The sequence below is a fragment of the Eumetopias jubatus genome, unplaced genomic scaffold, assembly GCF_037043125.1.
Source record: "Eumetopias jubatus isolate StellerSeaLion01/CBP00866 unplaced genomic scaffold, mEumJub1_p1.0 scaffold_13, whole genome shotgun sequence".
NCBI classification, from domain to species: domain Eukaryota; kingdom Metazoa; phylum Chordata; class Mammalia; order Carnivora; family Otariidae; genus Eumetopias; species Eumetopias jubatus.
Window position 1 is genome coordinate 71,015,010 of NW_028274819.1, and position 21,015 is coordinate 71,036,024.

The window sequence follows — 21,015 nt, forward strand, 5'->3', positions numbered from 1 at the left end:
GCTAGTATCCAAAATCTATAAAGAACTTATCAAACTCAACACCCAAAGAACAAATAATCCAATCAGGAAATGGACAGAAGACATGAACAGACATTTTTCCAAAGAAGATATCTAAATGGCCATCAGACACACGAAAAAGTGCTCAACATCGCTCGGCATCAGGGAAATCCAAATCATAACCTCAATGAGATACCACCTCACACCAGTCAGAATGGCTAAAATTAACAAGTCAGGAAACGACAGATGTTGGCGGGGACGCAGAGAAAGGGGAACCCACGTACACTGCTGGTGGGAATGCCAGCTCGTGCAAGCACTCTGGAAAACAGCATGGAGGTTCCTCAAACAGTTGAAAATAGAGCTACCATATGATCCAGCAATTGCACTACTGGGTACTTACCACAAAGATACAAAGGTAGGGATCTGAAGGTGTACATGCACCCCGATGTTTATAGCAACAATGTCCACAATAACCAAACTGTGGAAAGAACCAAGATGTCCATTGACAGATGAATGGATAAAGAAGATGTGGTGTATATACACAATGGAATATTATGCAGCCATCAAAAGAATGAGATCTTGCCATTTGCGATGACGTGGATAGAACTGGAGGGTGTTATGCTGAGTGAAATAAGTCAATCAGAGAAAGACATGTATCATATGACCTCACTGATATGAGGAATTCTTAATCTCAGGAAACAAACTGAGGGTTCCTGGAGTGGTGGGGGTGTGGGAGGGATGGGGTGGCTGGGAGATAGAAATTGGGTAGGGTATGTGCTATGGTGAGTGCTGTGAATTGTGCAAGACTGCTGAATCACAGATCTGTACCTCTGAAACAAATAATGCATATATGTTAAGAAAAAAAAATTACAAGAAGATAGCAGGAAGGGAAGAATGAAGGGGAGTAAATCAGAGGGGGAGATGAACCATGAGAGACGATGGACTCTGAAAAACAAACTGAGGGTTCTAGAGGGGATAGGGGTGGGGGGATGTGTTAGCCTGGTGATGGGTATTAAAGAGGGTACGTTCTGCGTGGAGCCTTGGGTGTTATGCACAAACAATGAATCATGGAACACTACATCAAAAACTAATGATGTAATGTATGGTGATTAACATAACAATAATAAATTAAAAATAAATAAATAAAATAAGTAATTGCTAGAACAATACAAATAGTATGGTAGAATTTATTGAATGCTCATGAGTTGCCTCTGGTTACACAGATTAGGTGAGGAAAGTGGTAAGGGAGTATTTGGTTTATTTAAGTTATTTGACAGTTTGCCAAAGAAGGCATACAGATGGCCAAGGGACACATGAAAACCTGTTTAATTTCACTAATCATTGTGGAAATGCAAATCAAAATCACAATGAGATATCACTTCACATCTGTCAAAATGGCTAGTAGCAAAAAGAAATAGTAAAGTGTTGGTGAGGATGTGGAGAAAAGAGAATCCTCATGTACTGCTTGTGGAAATGCAAGCACTGTGGAAAATAGTATAGAGGTGCCTCAAAAAATTAAAAATGGAAATACCATATGATTCAGTAATTACACTACTGGATATTGACTCAAAGAAAATGAAAACACTAATTTGAAAAGACATGTGCACCCCTATGTTTATTGCAGCATCATCTACAATAGTCAAGATAAAGAAGCAACTTAAGAGTTTACTGACATGGGGCGCCTGGGTGGCTCAGTTGGTTAAGCAGCTGCCTTCGGCTCAGGTCATGATCTCAGGGTCCTGGGATCGAGTCCCGCATCGGTTTCCCTGCTCGGCAGAGAGCCTGTTTCTCCCTCTCCTTCTGTTTGCCAGTCTGATTACTTATGCTCTCTCTCTATCTCTGTTAAATAAATAAATAAAAATCTTAAAAAAAAGAGTTTACTGACATATGAATGGATAAGGAATATATATATATATGTGTATATATATATATATATATATATATACACACATACACACACACACACAAAAGAAATAGATCTTGTCATTTGCAACAATATGGATTGACCTAGAGGGTATTATGCTAAGTGAAATAAACCAGAGAAAGACAAATACCATATGATTTCACTTATATGTGGAGTCCAAAAAACAAAACAAATATACAGAAACAGGCTCATAAATACAGAGAACAAATTATGGTAGCCAAAAGGAAGAGGGGGTGGAGGAATAGGTCAAAAAGGTGAAAGGGACTGAGAGGTACAAACTTCCAGTTATAAAATAAATAAGTCACAAGGATGAAAATTACAGCATAGGGGATATACTCAATAATATTATAAAAAATTTATAGGTGACAGATTATCACTACACATATTGTATTGTGGTGAGCAGTTTGCAATGTGTAATTGTTGATTCACTATGTTGTACACTTGAAACTAACATACTACTGTATATTAACTATACTACAATTAAAAAGAAAAGGGAGGGGCGCCTGGGTGGCTCAGTCAGTTAAGCGTTTGCCTTCAGCTCTGGTCGTGATCCCAGTGTCCTGGGATCAAGTCCTGGTTGGGCTCCCTGCTCAGCGGGGATCTACTTCTCCCTCACACCGCACCCCCATCTCTCATAAATAAATAAATAAAATCTTTAAAAAAAGGAAAAGGAAAAAATTGCTGCAAATTCATGTGTATCACTTATATAATTTGAAAAAATAAAGATACACATATTAATATATAGATAAAAGGTTATGTGTAGGATAGATGAAGAAGGTCTGTTTTTTTTTTTAATCTCTATAGGAAATAAAACTTAGAATTTTGGATTTTGAAATTCTGCCTAGTGTGCCAAAAGTCTGGTGATTGTCCATTTGGAATATTAAAGGTGGAAATAAGAGGTCAGATCTAACAGAACAAAGGATGGAAAGTGTAGTAGCTATCATCAGCTGATGTTACCCTGTCTTCCCTCACCACCCCATATGCATACACCATCGGCCATATGCCTACATCCCTATGTTAAAACACAAATAGTAGCATTTTTATGTTAAGACATATCATAGATATAAACACATACTATCAGTTATCAACACCTGAAAATATGTGTACTAAATTATTAATATGCTACTTCTGTTATTTGAAGTTTAAGAATTTTTTTCCTTCTTTCAAGTTATCTGCATTATTTTCTGGTTTATTCTACAGTGAGCATTTACTGCTTTTGTAATTTGAAAAAAAATAAGTTTTTTTATTTAAAAACCTTGCACAAGTAAAAACAAACCTAATTTTACCTTGTTATGTAACACACAGAGTAAGTCTGCAAACCAACGGAAGGATTGGATGTTTCTGCACACCCAAATAAAATATAATCTTCTAAGCTTGTATGGTTTCCAGTCATCCCTTTAAAATTAAAGAACACAATAGTGACTAGGATGGCAAAAAATAAAATAAAATAAAATAAGAATTCCTGTATCTTTGAAAATTTGCTTTACATTTACTAATGAAAAACCAGTCACTTACATGTATCAATTTATCATTTTTTATCATTTGTCATTGCACTTACCATAACTCCCAAATAAATTTAAAATGTAATATACGGGCTCAGAGGCATAATATATTCCACGAGTTTAAGTGTTTATGCCTGTGAATATTATATGTCTATCACCCATTTTCAGTTGAAGGCAATAAACTAAACTCCTGAATGAGAATATGAGCCCTGTGTCTCAGAAAAAAAGTTCTCTATTTTCAGTGAATTTTATTACTCAGCAGGGCTCCAGTGGTCATTAGCCATGCCCTGACCTCCAGGCAGAATGAGCCAAAGCCATTCCAGAAAGCTGGTTGTTTATCCGCTTTTAAAAATCATTAAAGAAGATGTAACAGTCACCTACTATGTAATGCATTCCAGGGCCTCGTAATTCCAAGTCTGGATTCCTATTTATAATTAAGAAGTCGGCTTGAGGCTAAGAAAATATTTTCTCCTTTTCTTAACTTTAAGTTTCCAAATAACTTGCAGTATGTTTTCAGAAACAAATGATTTCTGGCTTGGAATATGGTTATTTTTCTAAGAACCTCCAAAAAGTCCCAAATTTGTAACAAGTATTTAAAATTGAAATAAAATATCATTTAAACACATCATTTAAACTTTATTATTTCCTTCTCTAGTACTCTATAAAAGATTCTTAAAGCAAATTGTGTCTACTTGAAAAATGAACGGAGTAGATTGGAGAATAATTTCCTATTGTTATTTTGTTTGTGTTTTCATAATATTAATCCATTAATTTTTGCTTATCATCCTAGAAAAAAAAACTGAAAAAGTCTTTCCTACGTGAGCAATCTTTTGAAATTTCTATTCTTCAGTCTGTTATAGATTTGCTGAGTAAGAGACCAAGGAATCATGGGCTCATTTGTCATCTCACTAGTAAAGCTTTTCCTGACCATACGTCTACAATGACCCCAGCCCTTTATTTCCATATCCCATTAATCTCTCTTCTTTTTATCAGAGTTCTAATATTTTATGAAATAATGTTAATTATGAATTTCTCACTGGTTTCTATTTTACCTGTTCCATTTGAATATAAGCTTTTAAAGGGCAGAGACTCTGTTTCATTCATTGCTGTATTTACTAGTTCCTATAGGACAGATTGGCACACAGGTACTCAAAGATACTTGCTGATAGAATGGATGAGGGTTGTCACTTACCATTTAGGAGGAAGTACAGAAATGAAGGCTGGTGGAATGGCTTTAAAAGGACAGAGGATAACACCCAGTGCTCCATGCAGTACGTTATATGCAAACAATGAATCATGGAACACTACATCAAAAACTAATGATGTAATGTATGGTGATTAACATAACATAATAAAAATAAATTTTAAAAAATTTAAAAAAAAAGGACAGAGGAATGCCTGATGGTAATACTTTACAGGACAGCGTGCTGAAAGCCATGGACCACATACTGAGAATCACTGAATTATTACCTTCATCAATCAGTAAATGGAGTTCTATGAACAAGTACAGTAGTCCCTCCTTATCTGTGGTTTCACTTTCTGTGGTTTTTAGTTATCCGTGGTCATCCATGGAGGCAGATGATTCTCCATCTGACATATTGTTGGGAGGTCAATAGCAGCATCCCCCTCACTTCATCTCATCACATAGGCATTTTACCATCTTACCTCATCACAAGAAGGGTGAGTATAATACAGTAAGATATTTTGAGGGAGAGAAAGAGACACCACACTCACATAACTTTCATCACAGTATACTGTGGTAATTGTTCGATTTTAATATTAGTTATTATTGTTAATCTCTTCCTGTGCCTAACTTATTAGTTAAACTTTATAACAGGCACGTATTTATTGGAAAAAACATAATGTATGTAGGGTTCAGTACTATCTGCAATTTCAGGCATTCACTGGGCATCTTGGAACGTATTCCCTCTACATAAGAGGGGGTGTTACTGTAGACAAATTCTATGAGGGATTACCTCATACTAAGAGAGAAATGTTTGAAACACTGATAGTTCTCTATTTGAACTAATAAAATGGATCAAAATAACATACAGCAGGGTGTTGAGTATTGATGCAAATGGAGTTACTCCAATGCCTCCAGCCACACAGAGGCTAACCTCGTAGTTCAGCGATTCCTCAAATGGACTTCCAAATGGACCATCAATGTATAGCCTGTGGAGAAGGCAGACAAAGTTGGGGAAAATTAAAGTAAGTTAAATTAATTCTCTGTAATAGGTAGCAAACATGCTGAATCCAGTTTCCAGGCTTTGTATGGCTCAGGCCTTCTTTCATTATTCTCATACTAATAAACCTAAAGGAACAAGAAATGCTGTATATGAAGTCTCAATATTAAAACAGGTACATCTGTTTCTAAGCCTTCCCTTTATGAGGCAAACGTTAATTAAAAGTATAGAGGGGTATATAGGACTATGATGGCTAAGGACAAGTTAAAGCTCTGATCATATATTACTATATTTGACTAAATTAAAATATCAATTGCTTTACTGCATCTAAATTCAATAAATAAGGTTCTATTTAATGGCAAAGTCAGTAGCAGAAATATTTACTGAAACATTTACTCTGTGAACAGAAAAGTAATAGAAAAAGGAAAAGAAACTGTTTCCCTCTTGCTCTAGTGAGGTTAATTAGTACAGAAACAACAGGAGAACAATCTCAAAGGAATCTCTACTTACTTGGGATTGTATATGCTAGTGTGTGTGTGTGTGTGTGTGTGTGTGTGTGTGTGTGTGTGTGTGTGTGTGTGTGTGTGAGAGAGAGAGAGAGAGAGAGAGAGAGAGAGAGAGAGAGAGAGAGATCCTTCTTAACTACAACAGAACTTGCTAATTGTTCACTCGATATTTTCCCTCCATTCTTTCTTAATAACAAAACATTAATTTATTCAGGGAAGCAAAGTGCCCAGCCAAAACACCACATCACCCAAACTCCACTGTATTTATTTTGACTGTGTGATTCTGTTCTGGTTAATGTCATGTAAGTGACAGTGCAGTTGGAAAAACTGGAAGGCTTCCTGTAGAAAGCTGCCTCAGCTGAAAATTGTACCTCTATCCCTCCTTTTGTTTCCTTCTTCCAGGTACCTAAAATGTTGACCTGATGGACTTCATACTTACCTTTGATGGCTGTAGAATTAAGATAGCCTCTCTAGATGACCTAGTTCCAGGTTTCTTAATGTGAAAGATATCTTAAAGGCATTGCCATCTTAATGCTCTTTTTTCTATTATTAAAAAAAATAACTTTGCTAAAATATAGCAACTGTCCCCAAAAGTACATTTATGTTGTCAGCCTTACAATATACATGTCTTTCACTGTGAGGAGCAATTGCAACTAGATCACTTACTATTAGGCATCTGTGATCTTACTGGTTAAACGTTAAATGAATGAATGGACAGTCTTTTGACCTCTGAGCTCCATGGCATGGGGTCTAAGTTGTAATCCCATTAGTCATTGCCAATATTTGGTTTCCTTTCCTTCTGGCACTTAGACAACACTTCTTGGCATTTTTGTGATTATATTGAGCCATATGTCTAATTCTGACCACTGGGCTGTGAGTAGAGGCAATACTTGCTACTTCTGGAATAAGGCAGGGAAAAGCTTTGTCCCTTCCATGAAAACTAAAAGCCATGAATTGAACCAGAAGACAAAAGCCAACCAAATCCCTGACTTAATCACTTGAAGGGAGCTGTTCTGGATCCACTGGACCCTCAGAAGTCACTTCATGAGTAAGAAAGAAATCTGTTTTGAGCCTTATCACATTTTCAGGATATTTCAAGGTTCACTAGTTAACTGCAGCAGACCTCAGACCAGCACAACTACCACATGTACAATTTATATTTAAATTCCTCAAAGAAATTTGCAAGAGTACTGATTTTAAAAAATACTACAGCTTATAGAAAAGCTACTTACTGTACCTCAAGGAACAATAACCAAAGTTTGAATGCTTAAGGTAGCATTCTAAGCACAGCAGAAATTCAGAAAACACTGATAGATCATATACACACAATATGCCTAATTCTTATTACATCCATCTCCTTCACATTTTACAAATTATTCACTCAACAAACATGCACTGGGTACCAATGATTTCTGTGATACTATTTTGGACTCAAAGATAAAATTGACACCAGGACATCAAAAATGACCTTCCTGGAGTTTTTGCATCTTCACATGAAAATCACATTACTTGGGTTGGAGGATGAAAGAAGGACTACAATACTTTGATCTTTTGAAAGATCAGATAAATCTTCTTTAAAAAATCAGCGATAAAATTGGCAGATGATTTTAACATGTATTTAAAGAGCAGATTTAGGATACAATTCTTTATACTTGTCTGACGTCCAATGCTTTCATAAAGATATTTTCACAGAACAGAAAAACAACAACCTGAAAACAAAGCCACCAGAAGATATTTGAAAATTAATGATCAGTACATTAGATTGTTGATAGAAATCTCAAAATAGCAGTGGCTCAAAAACAACATGTGCGAATTGATTCTACGACTTCTCGCCATGTAAGCAAATCTAGAATATAAACATTAAATAAGAAAGTTGGGCTTAAAAATAAATACTGCCAACTTCAAAAACAGATCATTGCAAATCTCTACAACTATTTTAGAACCCACTACACCCAGTGCAATCTTCTCTTAGTCATTCACTCATTGAACAAATGCTTTTGTGCACCTGCAATGTGCTAGACAGTGTGCAAAGCGTCAGGGAAACAGAAATGAACCAGATAGAAAAAGTCCCTGGCCTCTTGGTTCTTTGATTCTAGTGGAAGAGGAGCTAGCCCATAAAGAAAGATATAAAAAGATATATAATGATATATAGTGATGAGTGCTTTTAAAAACAGGTAAAACATAGTCATTGTTGGAGCTAGGTGACTGGGTAAATAAAAATTCATTTTACTATTCTGTTTACTTTTATATATGCTTGTAAATTTGCATCAGCAGTTTAAATGGAGAGTCAGAGAAGGACTCTCTGTGCATATGGCAATGGAACAGAGACCTAAATGAAGTGAAGAGGCAAGATAGAAAAACATCTGGAAGAAGAATTTTTCCAGCAGGAATAGCGGGAAGTATAAATAAGCAAAGCATTTTGGCTTAAGGATATATTCACACCAGCTAAGCCCTTCCTGGGAATTTTCAGCACAGTTTCTTCATTCAATCTCCTGCTAATTGTATTCATGAATTTTTCTTTGTCAGGACTGATGCTTTGTTTGGACCAATCGCTGTCATTTGTTCATTAACAAAATCTTTAGCACCTGTCCTATAAAAGGCACTTTTCAGGTGCTCTGGAGATGATGGAAGTGAACAGGAGACAAGCCTCCCTGTCCTCGGAGAGGGCTTCTCTCTCTCGTGTGCAAAGTCCTAGAGATTGAAAAGTACATCTCCTGTCCACAGTAATTATGGTACTGCCCCCTTCTTTATTCGTGTCTGCTTCCTATAGGAAAAAACAGACACAAGGACATTTTATTCGATCAGCAAAGGAGAAGAGCAGTTAAGAAACACACCTCTTTCCTACTTGTCTGCTTTACAACCAACAGGCCCTAATGCACACCCTCCCTACAGGTTTGGTGTTCCAGAATAACGTCTGGCAAAAAAACAAGAATTGAGGGTTCTAGACATTTACTGGGGTTGAGAGCACAGTGTGAGATGAGAAGTAGATGGGAATGTGGTGCGAAGGACCTTAGAGAAGCAGCTGTTTTTTGTGGGTTTTTTTCATTTATTTTTTTTTAAGTTTTTAAATTTTAATTCCAGTATAGCTGATACACAGTTATATCAGGTTCAAGTGTAAAATATAATGATTCAACAATTCTATATATTATTCAGTGCTCATCATGATAAGTGTACTCTTAAGTAGTCTTAATCCCCATCACCTATTTCACCCATCCCACCACTCACCTCCCGCCTGGTGACCATCAGTTTATTCTCTATTAGAGTCTGGGTTTGGTTTGTCTCTCTCGTTTTCTCTTTGTTCATTTGTTTTGTTTCTTAAATTCCACATATAAGTGAAATCATATGGTATCTGTCTTTCTCTGAATGACTTATTTTGCTTAACATTCTATTCCCTAGCTCCATCCATGTCTTTGCAAATGGCAGGATTTCATTCTTTTTTATGGCTGAATATTCCATTGTATATGCATATCACTTATTTTCCATTCATCTATTGATAGACACTTGGGCTGCTACTATAGTTTGGCTATTGTAAATAATGCTGCAATAAACATAGGGGTGCATGTACCCCTTTGAATTAATGTTCTGTTTTCTTGGATAAATACCAGTAATGCAATTACTGGATTACAGGGTATTTCTATTTTTAACTTTTTGAGGAACTTCCATACTGTTTTCCAGAAGGGCTGCACCATTCCCACCAACAGTGCATGAGGGTTCCTTTTTCTTCACATCATAGCCAACATTTGTTTCTTGTGTTTTTGATTATAGCCATTCTGACAGTTATGAGTTGATATCTCATTGTACTTTTAATTTACATTTCCCCGATGATGAGTGATGTTGAGCATCTTTTCAGGTGTCTGTTGGCTTTCTGTATGTCATCTTTGGAAAAATGTCTATTTAGGTGCTCTGCCCATTTTTTAATTGGATTATTTGATTTGGGGTGCTGAGTTGTATCAGTTCTTTGTGTATTTTGGATACTAACCCTTTATTGGATATGTCATATACAAATATCTTCTCCCATTCCGTAGGTTGTCTTTTAGTGTTGTTAGTTGTTTCCTTCACTGTCCAAAAGCTTTTAATTTTGATGTAGTCCCCATACTTTATTTTGCTTTAGTTTCCTTTGCCTCAGGAGACAAACCTAGAAAAATGTGTTATAGCTGATGTCAGAGAAATTACTGCCTGTGCTCTCTTTTAGGATATTTATGGTCTCATATTTAGGTCTTTAATCCATTTTGAGTTTATTTTTGTGTTTGGTGTAAGAAAGTGGTCCAGTTTCATTCCTCCACATGTTGCTTCCAGTTTTCCCAACACCATTTGTTGAAGAGACTGTCTTTTCTCATTGCATCTTCTTTCCTGCTATGTCAAAGGTTAATTGACCATATAATCATGGGTTTATTTCTTGGTTTTCTATTCTGTTCTATTGATCGATGTGTCTATCTTATGCCAGTACCATACTGTTTTGATTACTACAGTTTGTAATATAACTTAAAATCTGGAATTGTGATATCTCCAATTTTGTTTTTCTTTTTCAAGATTGGGGTCTTTGTGGTTCCATACAAATTTTAGGATTGCTTGTTCTAGTTCTGTGGAAAAATGCTGTTGGTTTGCATTTATTAGAGTGCATTGCATTAGTATCAGGGATTGCATTAAATGTGTAGGTCACTTTGGGTAATATAGACATTTTAAAAATATTTGCTCTTCCAACCCTTGAGCATGGAATCTCTTCCCATTTCTTTGTGTTGTCTTGAATTTCTTTCATCAATATTTTACAGTTTTCAGATTTTATTCCTATATATTTTTTGGTGCGACTGTAAATGGGATTGTTTTCTTAATGTCACTTTGTGCTACTTCATTATTAGTGTATGACAATGCAAAAGATTTCTGTACATTGATTTTGTATCTTGTGACTTTACTGAATCTATTTATCAGTTTTGGTATTTTTTTGGTGGAGTCTTTAGGGTTTTTCTATTTATAGGATCATGTCATCTGCAAATAGTGAAAGTTTTACTTCTTTTTTACCACTCTGAATGCCTTTATTTCTTTTTTGTTGTCTGATTGCTATGGCTAAGATTTCCAGTACTATGTTGAACAAAAGTGATGAGAGTGGACATTCTTGTCTTGTTCTTGACCTTAGGGGAAAAGCTCTCCATTCCCCCATTGAGTATGATGTTTGCTGTGGGTTTTTCATATAAGGCCTTTATTATGTTGAGGTATGTTTCCTCTAGATCTACTTTGTTGAGGGTTTTTATCATGAATGGATGTTGTACTTTGTCAAAAATGCTTTTTCTGCATCTATTCAAATGATCATATGGTTTTTATCCTTTCTCTTATTGATGTGATGTATCACGTTGATTGATTTACAAATATTGAACCACCCCTGCATCCCAGAAATAAATCCCGCCTGATCATGGTGAATGGTGCTGGTGAGGTTTGTGCACGTTTTCTTAGAGGAGGGGGCCCACAGTTCCAGGAGTAAGGCAAGTGTGACCGGGAAGGGCACATCTGCTGAGGCACGGGGGCGCAGAGCTTGGTACAATCAAGTTAGGTAGCAGGGCTGTGTGGTTCATACAGGTGGCTGCTGTTTATGTCGGAGGGCAGAAGAGTGGCACCTGCCAGCTCCTTTGTTCCTGGAGGCATCTTCCTGTGATCCCTGATCTTCGGGCCACACCCTGAGATGAGTAAATCACTCTCCTTCCTTCAGCACTTCAAACTGCTTCTTCTACGCTGTATCTCTGCCGACTGTGGTGCTTTCTCTTTAAGGGTAGGGACTCAGCTTCCTAAAGTTTTCCAGGCTCTCCCAGAGCTGAGCCCACTGATTTTTAAAATCCCAGGCTTTAAGTCCCACTGGTTATAAGAATGCATGAGATTCAGCCCCTCTCACTTCTAAAGCCAAATGTTATGGGGATTCATCCTCTCTGTTCATGAGCTCCCCGGTGTGAAAGTTTGTTTTTCACCCTTCTCCACATCACCGGCTTCCTCCCCACTGTGGACAGTCCCAGGGCCTATATCTAGACTTCTTGGATGTCCATGGGAAGTTGCAGTCCCTCCTGCTGGGAGGGAAAAAGCCACCTGTGCTTTGGGAAGTTGAGTTTGGAAGAAATAAGGAAAGGAGACTGTTGGTCACAGCTGGTTCATTGTTCAGGAAACCTAGAGTGATCTCCGGGGCTCATCTGCAGATTATTCTGTTTCACCACTGGCACTGGTCAGTAGTATCAGGGCCATTTTGCTCCCAAACCACACCTTCACTATTCCTACCTTCTGTGATGTGTCCTCTTCTTTACCTTGAGTTGTGGAGTTTACTCTGCCCATCTTCGGATTGTTTTCTGGGTTATTTATGCTGAAGTGAATGAGTGTTATCTAGTTGTACCCACGGGACAAGGCAAGTTTAGGGTCCTCTTACTCTGCCATCTTCCCAGCCTGTATCTTCTCTGTTCTTTTGTTTGAAATACTTTTTGCACACGGAGAAACAAAATTTTGCTGCTTTGGGAGGAAAGATGAAGAATGAAATTGTTGGTAATTTGGTGACACCTGGGCTATTGAGGGAGGCAGAAAGAGGAACGATGTAAGTCATTTTTCATGTTTTTAATGTGATTAATGTGTAAAATCCATTGCCTTTAATTTATGAGCAGTGATTTTCTCCCATCTTAGTACCTGCTCTTTAAAGGAATACAATATTCCTACTATCATTATATATGTGAGAAGATTACAGAAACTAAAGGCAACTCTCCAAAGTCTTGCAATAACATAATGGAGGTGAGAGCCACCTGATACATTTTTAAACTTTGGTTGATGACTAATAAAAAGTTTCATTATGAAGGAGTGTGAATATAAGAGAATTCTAAGAAAAGGAGGGATGCTCTTTCCTGGACCTTTCAAAAATATATTAACTTTTTTTTTTTAATTTAGTAAGTTTTTCCCTTGAAAGTAAAATACATTAACATGTTTAAAATTGATTAAAGGGTGCCTGGGTGGCTCAGTCGGTTAAGCGTCTGACTTTGGCTCATGTCATGATCCCAGGGTTCTGGGATGGAGCCCCACATCGGGCTCCCTGCTTAGCAGGAAGCCTGCTTCTTCTTCTCTCTCTACCCCTCCCCCTGCTCATTCTCTCACTCTCTCTCAAATAAATAAAATATTTCTTAAAAAATCTTAAAAAAATAAAGTTGATTTAATTTTTCAATATGTAATATCAATCAGCTGATAGACCAGTTATATCAGATCTCTTCCTCTCAACAGAAAAATCCATGGACTGCAAATTAATTCAACTATATTAAAAAATAAAAAGTATAACCAACAGTTCTCAAAATCTTGTTCCCCAAAACTTCCTATCACTTTCCCCAAAACACACTGACATCATAATAAATTAAAATAGAGTTTATTTAAATAATCTGATAATTTGTAAAATTATTTTAAGAAATATTAGTTTATTAATTTAAGAAAATATATACTAATTATACCAGTATTTCAAAGAACAATAATTTAAGAAGGAAAAAAGTATTTTGTAGTCAAATTAATTTGGGAAATGTGTTAAGAAAGTTTTTTACCTGTTTATTTAAAAATTTCTTTTTAGGGGAGGCGGGCAGAAGGAGAGAATCTTAATCAGGTTCCACACCCAGTGTAGAGCCCAGCATGGAGCTGGATCTCATAACCCTGAGATCATGACCTGAGCCCAAATCAGAAGTTAGATGCTTAACTAACTGAGCCACCCAGATGCCCCTAAAATTTTCTTTAAAAAATAAAAAAAGAAATTTAAAAAATTTCTTTAATTCAAAACTTCTCTAGGCCTTTTTACATGCCAAAAGTACCTTATGAATCTCCAAGCAGGGGATTCACAATACTTTGTAAACACATTTCACCATAAATTCTTTCTCCATAAATATCTGCCAAGATTTTAGAGAGTCGGGAACAAGTTAGGAAATAGAGAATCAAAAAAAAGAAACAGTGGGCACCTGGGTGGCTCAGTTGGTTAAGCAACTGCCTTTGGCTCAGGTCATGATACTGGAGATCCAGGATTGAGTCCCTCATTTGGCTCCCTGTTCAGCAGGGAGTCTGCTTCTCCCTCTGACCCTGCCCCCTCTCATGTGCACTCTCTCTCTCCCTCATTCTCTCTCTCTCTCTCTAATAAATAAATAAAATCCTAAAAAGAAAAAAGAAAAAGTATTCCTCTTTATCAGACCACTTCCCTTACTAGGTTTCACAAAGGATAACTAGCTACAATAGACACTGCAACAATTATTTTAAAGATTAAGTGGGTGGGGAATTAATGTGCTTTTATTTAACATATAAGAATGAAAGGCTTAATATAAATAAAGCCCACTACTATCTGCTGCAGAAAAAAAAAAAAAAGCAGAGAGATAATTATTTGCAATGTCTGCCCACAAGGAGGTTACAAAGCAGGAAGTGGCTGGGACAACGCATATGGTACAATTTGAGAAGTTACTTACATGTGCTGTATATCCATGTTACATATACACAATGCTTTGTACTTTTCACGTATTATCTGTCATAATCTTAACACTGTATGAGGTGGTTACAGTATAACTCTCCCCATTTAACAAATGAAGACCCTGAGGCCACAAGAGGTGCCACAACAGGTCTGAAGTTCCACATGTCCAAACGGAGGAGGGAGAGGATGAGGGAGAAGAAAAGGTGAGGAGAGAAAGACCAGGGTTCGGTCTATAAAGAGAACTTCCTAGGTTGTGCATCTCAGGCACAGATCTAAAAATATCTTTCCACTCAGAAAGAAGTAAGTCATGCTTTCATGATAGCCCTTGGTTGAATGTGAGAATAATCTGGAACTAATGCTATCTGAAAGAAAGCAAGCACACGATTGTTCCACAGCTCTCTGAGCAACCATGTGATCCATCCTACAGATGATAAAAGTGGAAAGAACGGATATAGACACTTTGCCAATGGTAGTCTTTGCAGTGAGAAGAAGAGGAAGCCATTGCCCTCAGCAAAAGTGAGATGGGCTGAAATGTTGGAACTGTTCAGTGGTACTTACGCTGTATAGCCATGCATGCACAACTTTTTAAAAAACTTTCATTATGGAGATTCCAGCAAGGGTCGAGGGTGAAGGTAGGGAGAATGAACAGCTTTGAGGTTACAATTTTGTAATTCTCCATCCCTGACTTCTCTGTCACCATTAAACTACCGTTTAATTACATTTTGATACATGTAAGTTTCTTAGGAATTAAAAATGCCACATTATAAAAGAATAGACTTTACTCAATAAATATATTTTTAAAGAATAAACAAAGGACGTGATGTGCTAGCCTAAGACATAAAAGATCTTGGGATTATTAGCTCTAGCCACTGAAAGAGGAGGCCAGTATACAAAGATAAAATGAAGTAAATATATTTTTCTTAATAGTCATTAGGTGGATAACAACCCTGAACAATTTTATGGTGTTTTAAAGATGAAAAAACACATCTATATAAAATTCTGATTTCATCTCAGAGCAATCCTATGTCAGCAAAATATGGCAAAAATGGACATTCCTCCACATCTTCTATCTGGGTTGATATCAAAGATGTTACTTTTAATGAAGTTTCAGAGGATAACAAGCCTTGGGGGCAGTGAGGTTTCTACAAGGAATAGCTATCTTTGAATTAAACTAGAAAGCCCAAGGATTATTTTTCTGGCCAAAATAAATTCATAGGCCTAATCTTTTCGTTTGTGGAAAGACACTACAGTGTACAAGTATTAGCCTTTTCCTTGCCTATCTGGATAACAATAGAGCTATGTGGTTTGCACAGTGGTAAATGCTTTAGACGAATTATTTATCATTATTAAATCAGAGTTAGATGATATTATTTGACTTCATTGATTAGGAAAGTGAGGTTCTGGAAGTTTAAATATTTCTTGAAGCCAAACATCTAATAAGTGGCTTATGTCTACCACCAGAAAGAATTCCATTTGTTTAGAAAACAATCTAAAACCTCCCAAACAGTAGTTTGTTTTAATTTTTCCAATCAGAGAAACAATCAAATGAACCTTTTATAAATGATTAGTAACTCCCTTTATGCCTAGAAATATTTTTACCTTAAAGTCTATTTTATCTGAAATAATTTTGCTTTGGTTAGAATTTCTTTTATCTTTTTGTTTTTGAGTCAATCTCTTGAAAACTGCCTATTGCTCTGTTTTATTTTCTTATTCCAGGCCAACAGCCTTTTCCTTTGAACTGGAGAACTGAGTTCAGTTATGGTGAATGACTTACCACAACGTCATCTTGTCCTGTTTCTTTCTCTTTGTTTCTTCCCCTCCCTTTTCTTTCCTTGACTGCTTTTTTATTGTTAGTCTCTGCTTCTAGTTTTCTGTAAGTAAATTATGATGTCTCGCACCATGAATTTATTTTTGTTACATTGCTTGGGATTTATTGGTATCTCTGAATTTGAGGTATTTTTCTTCAAATATGATTTAGCTTATACTCTTTCTCTCTTTCCCTTCCTTATGGAAGGCTAATGTAAAGAAATGCAGGAACTTCTCCTTCTATCCACTGTATTTCTTCAAACTTTCTTATTTTCCATTTCTTTGTCTCTCTATGCCACATACTGGATAATTATTTCCGTTCAATTTGACAGTTCATTATGCTCTTTATGGGCTGTGCTAACCTGAGAAGTTTAATGTTTCTTTTATTTGGAGAAGATCTATGGGCCCCTTTTCCAAAGTGCCTTGAGAAATTTGGTTGTCTTTTGTCTCTTTTTTTAAAAAATATTTTTATTTATTTATTTGACAGAGACACAGGGAGAGAGGGAACACAAGCAGGAGGAGTGGGAGAGGGAGAAGCGGACTTCCCGTCGAGCAGGGAGCCCGATGCGGGGCTCGATCCCAGGATCCCGAGATCGTGACCTGAGCCGAAGGCAGACGCTCAACGCCTGAGCCACCCAGGTGCCCCTCTTTTGTCTCTTAATCATTATTCTAATGCTCTGTTTTATTCCTTTAGATATACAAAACACTTGTTTTATACTTTTTGGATGTATGATTTCTACTAACACGTACTCAAGGTGTTTTGTTTCCTCATTTGTTTAAATATGAGCTCATATTCTTTGATGCCTTATAGAGAGGAATCCTTTGGGGATTAAAATGTGTCCCCCAAGAGAGGATTTTCATTTTCCTCTTCCAAACAACAGGATGCCATGAATCTGGAATCGCTCTAAACTAAATTTTTGTCTCTGGGTTTACTGGGCTACATACATATTAGGATTTCACTGTTTCAATCCAAGTGGTCACTAGATATCAGGGGAGAATTTTTGTTTTAATTCTTCTCAAAGCCGAGGACAAAATAAGGCAATTGTCCCTACTATCTCCTCCTGCATAGCAGGGTACTTAATCTCTACCTGATCCACTGAGGATGGAGCACATGAGTAGTTTAGGCTATTTGCAGGGGTCTCTGATCCACTTTCCTACCCTCCTTGGGTTCCAGGCCTTATCTCTAGTCCACCATACATACAGCCTATTGAAATAAGTCTAAACTTTGGGGAGAGATAGATACATTGGTAAGAGCAAGTATGAGCTCGAGTACTCCCTTCACTTGCTAGTTTGTATAGAAACTTCTTATGGTTTATGACCCAAAGCAATGTCATCCATTCATTTTCTACCATCTCAAACATGCATTAAAAACTGTCAGTGTGTGTGTGTGTGTGTGTGTGTGTGTGTGTGTGTGTGTGTGTGTTAGGGAACATTTTTAGAATTTTTTGTATCATAGTAACACTATTATCTAGTAGGTTGTATTATCCAGTATGTTTAGTATTTACATATATTTTTCACTCTTAGGTACGCAGACACACACAAACATAAATGAATCCTCACCATTAAACTTGGTTCCTATAAAAAATTAAGGAGAAATTTTTTCTTGCCTTTTTATTTTGTTTTATATATTGACTAATGTCGGCTTGACCTGCCAATATGCAACTTGAAACTTTTATTCAGATGCAAAAAACAGTTAAAATAATATCAAAGGAAACCTACCAAACTGTTCAACTGTTCAAACACCAGTACTTAAGTGGAAGCATGAATTATAAGCTGACCAACCCCTACTGGATTTTCAAGTGCAACATCTAGCCAAATTTCACACCCCACTCCAGCATATATTTAAACACAGCTGTAGCCCCTACTAAAATAAAATTACCTCTGAAAGCTTTTAGAGGGAATAGAGTCAGTTAAAATAAACACCCTTTAAGATTGAGTTTAGATCTTTAGTTGAGATTTTTTACTGCAATCAGCCTTTTTTTTTTAAGATTTTATTGATTTGACAGAGAGAGAGAGAGAGAGAGAGAACACAAGCAGGAGAGCGACAGAGGGAGAGAGAGAGAGAGAGAAGCAGACTCCCCACTGAGCAGGGAGCCCGATGTGGGGCTCGATCCCAGGAATCTAAGATCATGACCTGAGCCGAAGGCAGACACTTAACCAACTGAGCCACCCAGGCACCCCTACAATCAGACTTTCCAACAAAGAGTGCTATTTTATAAGTTGTATTTAATCTAAACTGTTGTTTATTTGGACGGTAATGAATCTCTTTATTTCCTGTCCACTTATGCCTTCAGGCTCAAATATTTAATTTTTTTTCCTCAAACAAGTCATTCCATCCTTTTCCTATCTCTCCTTTTTCTACATGGCTACTGACCTTCCTGCTGAAAGCTAAGTGGAGAGCAGGCTTTTATCTTAATTGCTGGCTAATTTTAGCTTCTTTAAACTTTCATACCTCCAATTCTTTTGCACTATATTTTGGTTTTGCTACTTCTTTTCCATTAGTTTAGAGAGCTCAATTCAATTAAGAAATAGACTGTGGCTTCTACCATATTATGTATCTTCCTGTCTTCACAGCAATAAAAAAAAAAGGTGGTGGTAGGAGAACAAAACAGAAAAAGTGGGACAAATAAACAAAATAATGTTGTAGAATGTAATTCAGTGTAAATGGACCAAAATCTTTGGTTTCAAAGGAAAAGATTGTTTGGCTGGAATCAGAAAATAGAGTAATAGGTCTTTTCAAGAGATTCAAGATTCTGTCTTATAGCAGGGTACAAAGAAGTCAAGGAGCAAAGATATAGGAGGGAAATTCTAGCAAAAGCAAAATAGCTGCAGTTACACTGATTTTGCATAAAACAGACTTTAAGGAAAAACATTACTATAGATATACTGTTGCTAATTACTTATAACCCAGCTGGCTGCACTTTCAGATTTTCCTTTGTAATCAAAGACAGACGTCTATGAGGAGGGAGACTCTATTCTACTCTCTTCTCTCCTGCTTAGCATGCTGAGCACGTCTCTCTTCTCTGAACACATGTGGCAAAATGTGACTCTGAAGGGAATGAAAAGCCCTTCATTAGGCTGTGACTAAGATGATGTGGTTCGTTTCTATTTAAAGTGTGGTTCTCAGACCAATCACATTAATTTCACCTGAGAACTTGTCAGACAGAGTCTTAGGCCCAACTCCAGATTTATTGAATCAGAATCTGTGTTTTACTAAGATTTCCAGGTGATTCCTATGCCTGTTAAAGTCTGAAAAGCACTGCTCTAGTGCATCTTTCCAGAGAACTCCACAATGTCAATAGTGGAGTGGGATTTTCCTTTGTTTTCCTCTTGTACTCTGTGACATTATCTTCTTTGGGACTTTTTGAAAGTGATGGCTTAGTGCTTTCAAGATCTGGAGGATAATGTCTATTATTTGAATATGAATATTCCCCAAAATTGTATGATCAACAAAGAATACAAATAAAAGCACACATAATCCATGCCTTCAGCATTTCTAGGAGGCAGGGAGTATCTGTTGCTGGAAAAAAAATCACTAAATACCAACTGATAAAAGAATGGTTGAAATGGAAGACAGGCAACTAATGTCCAAATTATATGCAACTGTAGTCTCTAAAAACAAAACAAAACCACTACAATGGCACAGAACTAAAAAACAGAATCCAAGAAAGTAAGAATTCAGGAATACCATCACCAAAATCACAACCTATTATGTTACATAGGCTTTGGGAATCAAATGTCATATTAGTATATTTTGTGAGTATATGGATTTCAATATTCTGCCTCACCTTCCCCTGTCATCCTCTTTTCCTTCCCTAGGTGAACCCCAAAATGTTTATTTCAGTTGTGACAACATTAACCAACTGTTAATTAAAATTTTTCAGATAGAATGAAATAATCACTCTGTTTCTGTCATTCTACCTTCTGTGATTACTAATCAATTGATTAGAGGTTCTCAATAAACAAGAAGAAAATTATATAATTAATAAGTAAAACTGACAGAAGAAATGGATATAACGGACCAAATACCACACATGGAAGTGCTTTGGAAACAATAAAACCCTAGAAGAATAAAAATAATTTTATAAGTACAGCTGGCCCCACTGATTAGGCATTGCCAGATTTCCTCCTTGGGCTTTATTACTAACTCAAAAACCTAAAAAAACCAGGACGCTGTGTTAAAATCGTTTAGCCCCTTATTGTCTCCAGTTACTGGCACTGAATAGGCACAAACCAAATATTTGTTGAAAGAAGTACTGAAAAAATAAAATATGCTCAACATGTTCACTTGCCTTTAACTTTAAGACTACTATGGTGGAGGGCGCCTGGGTGGCTCAGATGGTTAAGCGTCTGCCTTCGGCTCAGGTCATGATCCCAGGGTCCTGGGATCGAGTCCCGCATCGGGCTCCCTGCTCCTTGGGAGCCTGCTTCTCCCTCTGCCTCTCTCTCTCTCTCTCTCTCTCTCTCTCTCTCTCTGTCTCTCATGAATAAATAAATAAAATCTTAAAAAAAAAAAAAAAGACTACTATGGTGGAGCCCTTCATTCCCTATGGGGGAGAATGCTCCTAGTAGGGTAAAATTTTGTTCTCAAATCTTCCACAGCAATTCCTTTCAGTACAGAAATTTTAACAGCAAATATCTGCCTTTTAAACTCCCA

General features: G+C 36.8%; 1 protein-coding gene across 2 annotated transcripts in view; it reads right to left on the reverse strand.

Moving 5' to 3' along the window:
- Nucleotides 1-21,015, reverse strand: part of NOX4 (NADPH oxidase 4) — a 179,082-nt gene that overhangs the window by 23,301 nt on the left and 134,766 nt on the right. The window contains exons 14-15 of one of the 2 annotated variants that reach the window (XM_028091715.2): nt 5,476-5,595; nt 3,208-3,316 (exon numbers count right to left, since the gene is read on the reverse strand). In XM_028091715.2, the coding sequence (XP_027947516.2) occupies nt 3,208-3,316; nt 5,476-5,595 (229 nt within the window). The remainder of the gene's footprint in view (nt 1-3,207; nt 3,317-5,475; nt 5,596-21,015) is intronic. The other variant, XM_028091716.2, reaches the window with a different exon arrangement.